The sequence below is a fragment of the Salvia splendens genome, unplaced genomic scaffold (genome assembly GCF_004379255.2).
Source record: "Salvia splendens isolate huo1 unplaced genomic scaffold, SspV2 ctg749, whole genome shotgun sequence".
Taxonomy (NCBI): domain Eukaryota; kingdom Viridiplantae; phylum Streptophyta; class Magnoliopsida; order Lamiales; family Lamiaceae; genus Salvia; species Salvia splendens.
This window is the reverse complement of record NW_024599421.1, coordinates 1,064-13,913: the sequence shown is the minus strand read 5'-3', so window position 1 is coordinate 13,913 and position 12,850 is coordinate 1,064. Positions and strand designations below refer to the sequence as shown.

General features: G+C 42.8%; 2 protein-coding genes across 2 annotated transcripts; one reads left to right on the top strand and one right to left on the bottom strand.

The window, feature by feature from the left end:
* The first annotated feature begins 7,771 nt into the window (after nt 1-7,771).
* On the top strand, nt 7,772-10,311 carry LOC121791191. Its single transcript, XM_042189218.1, has 7 exons — nt 7,772-8,156; nt 8,239-8,325; nt 8,402-8,659; nt 8,833-8,997; nt 9,087-9,140; nt 9,228-9,374; nt 9,760-10,311. Exons 1-7 carry the CDS (start codon nt 8,022-8,024, stop codon nt 10,135-10,137), a joined length of 1,224 nt encoding a protein of 407 aa, XP_042045152.1. The 5' UTR covers nt 7,772-8,021; the 3' UTR covers nt 10,138-10,311.
* Nucleotides 10,312-10,369: 58 nt separating this feature from the next.
* LOC121791188 (beta-hexosaminidase 2-like) lies at nt 10,370-12,600 on the bottom strand. Its single transcript, XM_042189217.1, is given in 4 exon segments — nt 10,370-11,483; nt 11,741-12,004; nt 12,007-12,327; nt 12,330-12,600. Coding segments are annotated over 4 exon segments (1,737 nt in total). The 5' UTR covers nt 12,538-12,600; the 3' UTR covers nt 10,370-10,539.
* Between the last annotated feature and the right edge of the window lie 250 nt (nt 12,601-12,850).

Below are 12,850 nucleotides of genomic sequence, written 5' to 3'. Positions count from 1 at the left end.
TATTGCCTAACTATGAGTAGCTAATAGAAATCGCAATCTAAATAGTGTAAGAATGTTTTGACCTTGTCACAAGCACTAATAGTGGTCAACTATCTAAATATGATAATAACCACCAAGAATTATAAATCGCAAATGACATACAACAAAGAAATTCACATGAATCAAACCAAAAAATATTCAAACCCTAAAAAAATAGCTACTCGTGATTGAATTCAACATTTCAGAATTAAATAAGTCATTATTGAAAGGAAGGATAAAAAATAAATAAACTCGTGAATGCACAGTATAAACACTCAATTCTTCAATCTTTGTAGAAATAAGGGCATTCGCAATGGGGCGGACGATGGAACGCCCGATAGCGCGCATCGTCCGCGCCCGCCATCGTCCGCCCCATTGCGGGTGCGTGACATAGGCCGCAGACGATCGTCGCGCCCTATACTAAGGGCGCGGAGTATAGGGCGGACGATGCCCATCGTCCGCGCCATCGTCCGCCCCATTGCGGCCTACGCGGACGATGGCCGCGGACGATAGGCCACGTCCGCACCATCGTCCGGCCCACTGTGAGCTACGCGGACGATCGACGCGGACGATGGCACGCAGTTTCGTTTTTTATAAATAGAGTTCATTTGTAATTTCATTTCACGATTTCAGTTTTGAAACTTATTATTACATTTACATAATTACTGCGAAATGGATTCAAGTCCCAATAGTCCTATGTTTAGCGGAGAGGCGCGTTGGCCGGGTACAGAACCCGGCGAATATCGTTCGTTCGACGCCGACACCCAGTACGATCCCGATTTTAGTACAGAATCGTACGGGTTGTCTGACATGGAGCAGTCTTCCGATCCCGAACCCGCCGCGACCGCTTCCGCCCCAGCCAAAAAGAAGCGGAACCGGCAGCGGGAGTAGAAGTTGCCGCCTCCCGGAAATTGCGATGAGTACGCCCCCGGCCGTACGAACTACACCGACGACGAAACCCTCATTTTGGCCCGGTGTTGGGTAGATATATCGGAAGACCCGATTTTCGCGAACAACCAGAGGCAGGGCGCGTACTGGGAGCACATCGCCGGCCTCTACAATGAGGCCAAGCCGCCGACCGCGTACAAGCGCAAACGTGAGCAACTCCGCAAGCACTGAGATCAAGTGAAGAAGCAAGTGAACTTGTACGCGGCGGAGTTCGAGAAGTCCACGCGGGCACAGGGGAGCGACGTGCGCGCTAAAGCGCTGTTGTCGTACCGGTCGATGTACGGCGACTTCAAGCACGAGGCCATCTGGGCGCTCTTGAGGGACAAGCAGAAGTTCCAAGGTGGAATTCTGCACACTAGTGCGCCGAAGAGGACGAAGACCACCGAAGCTGGTGATTACACGAGCAGCGGCAGCGGCAATCACCCGGTTGACCTCAACCGGACGTACGTGGATGAAGGGAGTTCCGGCACACCGGTGTCCTCCCGGCGTCAAGGCTGCGAAGGCCAAGGGGAAGGCGACCGCGACCTCATCCTCGACCGCTGCAAACCCATCTCCGTTCCCGGAAACGCTCCCGACCCAGACGGCCACCGCGTTTGAGTCGTTGGCAACAGCGTCGATGGCGAGGACGTTATTGCAGACGCACAAGGCCCTCAAGAAGTGTACCGACCCCGACGAAGCCGAATATCTCCAGGCGTTAATTGATGAGCTGCGTCGGAAGTTGGGAATTGCACCGACTGAGTTATTTTTTTTTGTAAGTTGAATGGTGTAACTTTTTTTTATTAATGCGTCGCCATTTGTTATTTAGATGTTTTTTATTTACTCGTTATTTGTTATTTGAAAATATTTAAATTAATTAAACAAAACAATAAAATGATGATGTGGCGCGCCATAGGGCACGCCTTAGGGCGCCCCACTGCAGGTGGGGGGGAAGAAGGATAAAACTGATGACGTGGCGCGCCATAGGGCGCGCCAGTGCCGATGCCCTAAAAGCTCTATAAAAACTGGGAAAACAAGTCTAGAAACTCAAAAAGGTGGAACACTGAAATTTAAATTAACCTTAAAACATTATGATATCATAATTACAGTCTTGTGGTTAAAACCTACTTGTTCATTAAAATATGCTCTAGTTAGTAAGAATTAAGAAAAAAAGTATACCTTTAACAGAAACAAGAAACTATAATTGGTTTAGGATGTAAAAAAAATGAAAATATGTTTTCCTACTAGTTATAGGATGTAAAAACCTACTTGTTCATTAAAATATGCTTTAGTTAGTAAGAATTAAGAAAAAAAGTATACCTTTAACAGAAACAAGAAACTATAATTGGTTTAGGATGTAAAAAAAATGAAAATATGTTTTCCTACTAGTTATAGGATGTAAAAAAATGAAAATATGTTTTCCGGGAGATGATCAAAGTATAACTAATATTAAGTGTATAATTAGAGAACAAATCTCAGCCATTAGATCAAAATTGTCTAGTTCACTATATGAGCGATTTAGTTTACTATAAGAGTGATGAACTATAAGAGTGATTTAGTTCACTACAGGAAGAAGTGAACCGAAACACTATTATAGTGAAGTATTTACTTCGTGAAGGATTTAGTTCACTGTAAATGCGTTTTGTTTCACTCCTTCCTATAGTGAACTAAATCGCTCTTATAGTGAACTAAATTCGTGTTATCTATTTATGCATATAAGTACTGGTTTCCCTAAATCACTACTCTATGTTTTCCTATAGAAAAACATATCTATACGTTTTCCCACAAAACAAAATTAAAGAAAAATCTCTCCCCGTCTCTATCGGCAAAAGAACTCTCTCGCTCTCTCAAGAAAGGATTCCTTTCTTTTTCTTAAAACGAAAAAAATAATTATGGAGTATATGCGATAGTACAAATAAAATATCATTAAAATAAAATAAGGTTAGAGTTTGAATAATCATCACAGTTACATTCCAATTTATATTACTTATGGAATCTACACGTGCATTATATTGCTCTTATGATCATAGTGAAATTTGAAAAAAAAAACTGGATAAAAAATTAAAAATAGAGTGTAAGTGGTCACACGTATGAGTAGTTTTGCACGAGCCTAGTGAGCTACTATTGAAGAGTGGGGATAAAATAACCGACCCTTATAAATCATGTGAAATTTATAATATTCAGAAATAATACTTCCACTTAATTATAAAATATAAAATTTATAGATAAAATCATTATGGATTTAAGCAGGTTCAAAGAAGCACCTCCACACAACTTATTTTTGTCAATTTCTTACACGACCCAACAACATTAATTTTGGTTGTCTTCCAATATCTAATACTACAAACACATTGTGGGACTATAGTCATTAACTTCCCACATTCTTCTCTTTTAATTGGTGAGTTCCACAAATTCCCAATTTTGTTAATCAGATCAAGGATTCAAATCTGTCACACTAGTATAAGTTAATTCACCATTATATGTAGAAATATTAAATTGAACTTTCACATAAAAAAATTGCATTGAAGTTTTCAAACATGTAATCTGATCACTCATCATGATAATTTTTTTTTTCACTTAGGTAATTATTTGCAATAATGATTCGACCGAGTGGGTAAAAGAAAACATCAAGGAGGTCATTTAATTTGTGCGTTGAAATTTGATATAGTATTAGGTAGTTATGAATTATGATGGAGTATAAAAGGTGAGAAATTATTTGATCTTTATTATTTTTGCTAGGTAAAATTAGATGGAAATCAAAAGTGAGGATTTCAGACAGCATGGTCCTATGATAAGTAAGATATTGACTATCTAATGTCAACTTTTTAAAATGTCTGCACCTTTCCATAACTGAAGGGAAAATTCACAATTATATCCTCTTTTATTAGTTGCTTTAGAATTTAAAAGTTGAATTAATTGATCTACGAATAATAATTTTATTATCGATTAAAATTAAAAATATTATATGTGTCTCAATACGAGTATTAGATTTCTTTGTAAAGATGTTGCGGTTGAGCTCAAGAAATGGTACTTGAAAATTCGATGGTGTAAATTCCGAGCTCCTAACTAAGGGCACCAGCAATGGGGCGCCCGATGGGGTCCACTGTCCTCGGGCGCGGACGATGGCACGCATTTTACTTAAAAAAATGCATTTGACGGGGATCAAACCCAGGTCTATTGCTTGGAAGGCAATAATCCAAACCATTGGACTACAAACAATAGTTGAGATATCTTGAAAACTAAATTGTTTTATACATTTATTAAGATGATAATGTGATAAAAAATGATAATTTATGATTAAAAAGTAGAATTCGGTGAAACGAGAATTTGCTTCTTCGAGTTATTAAGATGTTTATGTTGTGTGATTGAAATGAAGGTTTTTTATAAATGTATTAATTTTTAATCAATGCAATCTTCGCCGGTTTTTAGTTACTCGTTGTGTTTTTTAATTAGTTTGCATTACATATTTGAAAACATTTAAATTAATTAACAAAACAATAGTAAACATATAGGGCGCGTCTTAGGGCGCCACATTGCAGGTGAGGGTAGGAGGATAAAACTGATGAAGTGGCGCACCATAGGGCGCGCCTTAAGGCGCCCCATTGCTATAATGGCCTAAAACCTATGCGAGATCTTTTTAGTATATAACGATTCATGTTCATTTTATTAATATGTACATTTAACTATTCAATACTCCATATTTACTTTCATCGAATGTCTAATATCAACTTGAATTATAAGGAGAAGTTATTAGTCAATTTAAATGCGATTTTGACCATTAAAGATCATAAAAGTATTGCATTTACACAGTAAATATGTAACGCACGCAATAAATAAATTGTATCAAAATTTAGAGTTATACTATGATTAAACAAAGAACTACTTAAAATTAAAGTAGTAGTACTATATGAATACTGTATGTAGAATTAATCAATAGCTGTAATAAGACACACTTAAAATAATATGGAGTATAAATAAAGAGATAAATATAATTATGGAGTACTTGTTATACTTCTAAAATTAAATATATACTAGGCGTTCGACAAGATGAGACTCTTCAGACTCAAGGTTGGTGCTCATGATTCTCAGTTTTCGTAAACAAATGACAAATAACTTGATGATTAAGTGGAAATTAGGTTGAGATGACTAATTTTTATGACTGTGTTTTTGGTTGATGATATATGATCTTTTATCTGTGCTTGGTCTTTTTTATGTTGAATATACATATAGAGAAACAAATGCAATAAAATTTCTTACATAAGTCTTCTTTATAGGTCTCATGCAACAGCAAACACTAAGTTATGACATAATTCAAACAGAATATAGTTTAATTTGATTGGAAAATGGATATTACTTTACTAGATAGTGTGTATAATTGTGAGTGCAGAAATGAGAAAACACATGTGAAAACCTCGATAAAAATAATAAAATATGCCTAAAATTAATAAAGAAATAAGTATACACTGGTATTACTTAAAATGGCAAAATGTACTAGTACAATTTTGTGATTCACATGGAGCTGTATTATAACTCTTCTAATGACTAAGAGCATCCACAATGGCGGATGTCCCGGCGGACGTCGGACCGGCGTGTCGGACGTCCGTCATTAGGCAGCATGCATACGGATACGGACGTCCGCTGCGGACACCGGAGTTCCGCGGCTTTCCGGGACGTCCGTCGGGACGTCCGCCATTGCGTTGACATGACAGACATCCCGGCGGACGTCCCGATTTTTTATTGTATTTTGTGGATGTTTGTCGGGATGTCCTTGGGGATGTCCGCCATTGTGTAGTGGGATGTCCTTATGATGTTGCAGGAGGTGTTTTTGGGAAGTCCGTCGGGATGTCCACCGGGACATCCGTCCCATTGTGGATGCTCTAAGAGCATCCACAATGGGGCGCCCGAAGGCGCGCCCGATGCGTGCCATCGTCCTCAGGCACGCCATCGGGCACCATTGTGGGTGCCCGGACGATGCGACGCCCTAAGCCCACGCCCTATGCTTCGTCCGTGGTAGAAGCGCTCCCGATAGGCAATCGTCCGCACCATCGGGCGCCATTGTGGGCGACGCGGACGATGGCGCGCATTTTTTTTATTTTTTTTAATGCTAAATTCGAAAATTTTGTTTAAATACCCCCTACCCCACCTTCATTTGTAACATTTCATTTCACGATTCCACTCTCGAAACTCACATTTACTACGAAATGGATTCAAGTCCCAATAGTCCGATGTTTGTGGGTGATGCGCGTTGGCCGGGTATAGAACCCGACGAATATCGGTCGTTCGACGCCAACGCGCAGTACGATCCCGAATTCAGTACGGATTCGTACGGTTTGTCTGACATGGAGCCGTCTCCAACCTGACCCTTCGCCCCCTCCTGCTGCGCCGCCGCCACCCCATCCGCCGCTGCCGCCCCTGCCAGAAAGAAGCGGATCCGGCACCGGGCGTACAAGGTGCCACATTGCTAGTATTACGATAAATTTGGCGAGGACGAACTACCAACCGGATGAAACTCTCGTCTTGGCGAGGTGTTGGGTAGATATTTCGGAGGACCCGATATTCGCAAACAACCAGAAGCAGCTTGCGTACTGGAAGCGCATCGCCGAGCGCTACAATGAGGCGAAGCCGTCGATCGCGTACAAGCGTCATAGGGAGCAGCTCCGCAAGCACTGGGACCAGGTGAAGAAACAAGTCAACCTGTTCGCGGCGGAGTACGAGAAGTGCTCGAGGGAGCAGGGAAGCGACGAGAGCTTGAGCGATGTGCGCGATAGATCGCTGTTGTCGTACTAGTCCATGTACGGCGACTTCAAGCATTTCAACATCTGGGCGCTCTTGAGGGACAAACAGAAATTGCAAGGCGAGATTCTGCACACCGGTGCGACAAAGAGGACGAAGACCACCGAAGCTGGTGGTTACACGAGCAGCGAAAGCGGAACTCGTCCGGTGGACCTCAACCGGACGTACGCGGAGGATGAGAGTTCCGGCACACCGCTGTCCTCCCGATGTCCCATAGGCGTCAAGGCTGCGAAGAACAAGGGGAAGGAGACGACGACATCATCCTCGACCGCCGCCGCCCCATCGGCGATCCCGATCCCGACCCTGAACCCGACGACCGCCGCGTATGTGGAGTTAACAACAGCCTCAATGGCGCGGACGTTGTTGCAGACGCACAAGGCCCTCGAGAAGTGTACCGACCCCGCCAAAGCCGAATACCTCCGGGAGTTGATCGATGAGCTGCGCCGGAAGTTGAGAATTTCGTAGATTAGCCAACTTGAATCGTGTAACTTTTGTTTAATCAATGCAGTATTCGCCGGTTTTTATTTAATCATTGCATTTTTTAATTAGTTTGCATTATATATTTTGAAAATATTTAAATTAATTAAATAAACAATAGTAAAATCTATAGGGCGCCCCTTAGGGCCCCACTGTAAGTGGGAAGGGTAGGGAGATAAAAAAGATGACGTGGCGGTGCATAGAGCGCGCATAAGATGCCCCATTGCTAGTATTATGATAAAAGTTGAAATAGGCACTCTAGTCAATGAGGCATGCAATCAGAGCAGAACATAGAAATAGTTGGGTTAGGCTAAAGCACCCTTCTATCATATTTTTAATTAAAAATTGTCAAATAGTAATAATTAAAAATCACGATCAATTCCCACTGCTTGAAAATGTAAAATCGTACGGTTAAGGATTAAATAAATAATGAATAATTCTCTCTCAAAATCACAAACGAGAGATCTGAAACGACAAGTGATTGAAACTGTGAGGATATAAAATTAAATTTAACAAGCTCCAACAATTGCGTCGGTAGACGGCGGCAACCCCATATTGGATTTTTCCCAAATTTCCATTTTTATTTTTCAATTCATTTTTTTCAATCTAGAACGAGTATTAACCACTTACTACACCATGATAAGCACCAAAACGGGTTCCACAGGATAAAAAGCAAAAACCTCTCAACCCCTCCAGCCTTCAATTATTTCAAAAGGAGAGATAATTGAAGCACACCGTGAATGATCACTGCCTTTTTAAAGCTCAATTCTTGAAAAAGTGTCGATCTTGACAAGCTTTCCCCAGTGGATATGAAGGTAAAATTGGTTTTGTGGCTTCTCTTCGTGCTGGCAGCGCCGGGCTCGGGCTCCGCCGCGCGCCGCCGGAATCTCGAAGTTAAGCGCCACCTCAGCCGCCTGAACAAGCCTCCTGTCAAGTCCATCAAGGTATTCTTGCATGTCTCTTGTGTGTTTTTTTTGTGTGTGTGTGTGAAAAGCTGACAGGAAAATGCCCTTCTTTTTTAAGTAGAGCCCAGATGGTGATATCATAGACTGCATCCCTATATCTCACCAACCAGCTTTCGATCATCCCCATTTCAAGAATCACACAATTCAGGTATTCTTCACTTTGTTTCCTTTTTTTTCAAATCTTGAATGTTGTTTTGATGGTGGGAGTGGTTGAATTGTGGCAGATGATGCCTAGCTATCACCCGGAAGGGCTGTACAGAGACGGCAAGAAAGTGGGCAAGGGAGAAAGTGGGATAGCTCAGCTGTGGCACAAGAGTGGGGGGTGTGGCCAAGGGACGATTCCGGTGAGGAGAACAAGAGAAGAGGATTTGCTGAGAGCAAGCTCAATCCAATCATTTGGGAAGAAGAAGCACAAAACTATTCCTACACCACCAACTTATGCCAAACCTCAGCCTGATCTTATTAACCAAAATGGGCATCAGGTAAAAGGAATTCATCTACCTTTTCAAATTTTCGAATTGGGTTCTTGAAAAGGTGGGACTTTTGGAAGAAAAGGGGAGTCTTTTTATAATTGCTGCACTTTGTGTCCACTGTTTCAAGGTTTTTGAACTTTTTGTTGATTGTTTTGAATTTTGTAATGTTTGGAGCTCTTTAGCATGCCATAGCATATGTTGAAGGAGATCAATACTATGGAGCAAAGGCTACCATAAATGTATGGGATCCTAAAATTCAACAAACAAATGAATTCAGCTTGTCTCAGCTCTGGCTTCTTGGAGGCTCTTTTGCATCAGATCTCAACAGCATCGAGGCTGGCTGGCAGGTGAATCTTGTCTACATTCATTCAGCTTATGACTGTACGAATGATCTTTTCGACTAACTTGTGGTGATTTTGGTGGAAATTTTTATTAGGTTAGTCCAGATTTGTATGGAGATAACAACACAAGACTCTTCACCTACTGGACTGTAAGTCATCCAATTTCTAATGAAGTTAGTTACATTGGTTTAGCCTTAATCTTAATTCTTGAATATTGTTGAAATGTCAAATTGTAGAGTGATGCTTATCAAGCCACGGGGTGCTACAACTTGCTGTGCTCGGGTTTTATTCAAATCAACAATCAAATAGCGATGGGGGCCAGCATCTATCCCCTCTCGAGCTACCGTGGTTCCCAATATGATATCAGCATACTTGTTTGGAAGGTATAAAAAATGGGCCCTGCTTCCAACTCTATGATTAACAATAGAAAGATAATGCTACTCCGATGGCAGTTAGTGGATAATATATTATGCAACTGATAGACAAGTTTCATTCAGATCTTGGATATATTATACTACTTGGAATCTCTGACATTATTACATGCTTTTCTCTGTTCTGTGCTCTAACATATATTTCATCATGTTCAGGATGGCACACACTTTTTGAGCATATATTTGAGTGTGTACAGCTTTCTACTCATTTGTCATTTCTTATTTGTTTAGACCTGTGGAAAGTCATGCTGTAAATTCTTTCTTGCTATAAAATAAGGGGTAAAAGACAAATGATCTGTTTATGTTGTTGATTAACGCTCGTTGTAATTCCTTTTAGGACCCGAAGGAGGGGAATTGGTGGATGCAATTTGGGAACGACTACGTGCTGGGATACTGGCCAGCGTTTCTGTTTTCCTACTTATCAGACAGTGCTTCTATGGTCGAATGGGGAGGCGAGGTTGTGAACTCAGAGTCAGACGGGCAACACACGACCACACAGATGGGCAGTGGCCATTTCCCCGATGAGGGATTTGGTAAGTCGAGTTATGTGAGAAATATTCAGGTGGTAGACGAGTCGAACAACTTGAGGGCTCCTAAAGACATTGGAACTTTCACGGAGCAGTCGAGCTGCTACAATATTCAGCTTGGCAGGAGTGGTGAATGGGGTGAGTACTTCTACTTTGGGGGACCTGGCAGAAACTCCAACTGCCAGTGAAAATGAAGAGAAAAATACATATATATTGAATTGGTTTTCCTTCTTGCAAAACCTTTATTCTAGGATTTGTATTCCCCAAAATAGAAAATAAGTTTATTTTGGGGAAAGTTGTTTGTAGCTCAAACATTATTCTGCATGTCAATTATTATTCATTGATGTACCTATGTTAGTTAAGATAGAGAGTGGTGGTGTAAGTTTCTTAATTGAAGAAACATGCATCATATCTATTTTATTTTGAATTTAGAGAATTTTATGCAACTTTATTCATTACAATAATGAATACACCAACCAACTAAAGAGTTCATTCTCAACATCTCACCCAAAAATAACACAAATAATTTAGGATAAACTAGTAGGTTTTAAAACCACATCTTTCATAGTCATGAAATCGTCACTCCGCTACTACTGCACGGTGTTGCACATGCCCGGATTCTTGATACACCAGAGCGGCTGAATAGGCTCAGCCCTAACCCCCCTTGTGACCATCCTGTACCGCCACTCGTTGAGGCGATCCACGGCCTCGGCAGACCTCTTCTTCCCGGAACTGTCCCGGTTCCCCGACCACAGCGTCTCTGCCATGGCCGAAGCCCTAGGCCAGATCCTCTGATCCAAGACGGTAGAATCCGCCTGCTCCGACCACAGCGCCACCTCCCCGCCTATAACCAGCTCTGCCTCCGTGGGGCTCAGCCCGTACGTTATATCGTAGTTATAGATAAGCTGCCACGATTTGAACGGGCCACACCACGACCCGCCATCGGTCTGGTTTGCACCGGGCGGCTGATCATACTCGCTGTTGTTTCCGATGAAATCACCGTGGCCGCAGTCCAAGTAGTAGAAATCCGAGGATGAGACAATAGCGCGGTAGCCGGCAGCAACGATCCTCTTGGTGTTATCTGGGCCGTTGTTCCACGTCTGAAGAATCACGTGTTCCGTTGGAAGCAATGAGGGGTCCACGCTGATCATGGCGTCAAGCAACACGTCCTCCCAATAAACCACGGTGCGGTTCAGAGAGAGGATGTAAGGTAGGGTTGAGTTGATGAAGGTAGAGAGGATCTGACTGAGGGTTCCATTTTTGGAGAGGAATGACTGAATGGTAGGGTCGAGTTTCCAGCAGTTTGGAGTGACCTCGTCGGCTCCCGCATGGAGGAATTGGTCCGGAAACATGGAGGCGACATCGTGGACTATGTTTTGGACCACTTGGTAGGTCTTCGGGTGCAAGGGGTTGAGTTGGCCGGTTCCTGGCTCGGCTGCGTACCGGTCGTCCCAACTAGCTCCTGCGGGCCACCAGAATACATCGGCGCATGTGATGATTTCTGGGTAGGCTTTGGCCCATGATCCCGTGTGTGCTGCAACAAAGCCAACGCATTAATTTTGGTGGACATAATAAAGTACTAAAAATAAGACTAAATAACTTAGTACTGAACAATGTTTTAATACTATAAATAAAAGACACCTCTAATTTTGGTTAAAGACGCAAAATGAAAAAGCAAGACTAGTTTACAAAAAAAAGCTACTAAAAATCTAAATGGTGACCAAGTTTGGTAGACATACCAAAATTTTGTAGTAAACGAGACGAGTTTTAATACAAAATCGATAAACTAACCAGGCATATCAATTTCCGGCACAACTCTAACGCCGCGCTCCAGCCCAAACTCCACCACTTTCTTCACATCCGCCACCGTGTACATCATACCCTCGCCGTACGCTCCTTTCGCCGCCATCTCCGGCTCCGACGGCACCACCAGCGGGAACGAGTGCGAGTCGGTAACATGCCAATGGAAAACGTTCAACTTATTCATGCTCATCGCCGCAATCAGCCGCAGCAGATCCTCCACTCCGTAGTAGTTCCGCGCGGTGTCGAGCATGATCCCCTGTGCATAAACAGTGGTACGTCGGAAATGTACAACCCACACGCAACCCTCGACGACGGATCACCGTACACCAGCTGCGACAGCGTCTCCAGCCCCCGCATCGCGCCCCACGCGGTCTCCGACGACAGCGCCGCCGCGCTGCCGTCGTCGGGGATGGTGAGGGAGTAGGATTCGTTGACGCCGTGTGCGAGCGGGGCGGAGGCGTCGGAGATGGTTATGGTGAGCGCGGCGAGCGGAGGCGATGAGGTCAGGTTGAGATTCGGGGTGACGAGGGGGCGATGGTGCTCGGTGAGGATCTGGCGGAGGTAGCGGCGGACGCGGGGGTGAGGTGGGGGTGGGGCGGGGCGGAGATGGTGAAGTTGGGGGAGAGCGCGATTGCCTGTGGGCGGGGCCACAGGAAGGTGGTGGGCTTGGGCCACACGTTGATTGGGAAACCGACGGCTGAGATTTGTGGAGTGGGAATCAATATTGTGCAGATGAGAATCAATGAGAAGTGTGTGAAAAGTAAGGGATAACTGATGTGATCCATATTTGGATGTTAAAATAGAATTGTGCTATGCTTTTCTTGTGAATGGTGATGAATGATTTGGACCATGTAATGGGGCTACTTATATGTAGTGTTAATGTTTATTTTCTCGTTGTTGAAGAGTCATGTGGATTATAATTAAATGAAATTGAAGAGTTTTATGTCCAATTGTAGTTACAAGGTTAAGAGCTCAATTTTAAATATTGGTCAATCACGAATTGTGTAGTTCAAATGGTATTCTTTATTTTTGTGAGTGATAAATATAGGTGTTCAATATCCGTTCTCCCAACTAGAGTATAGTAGAAATATATTAAGT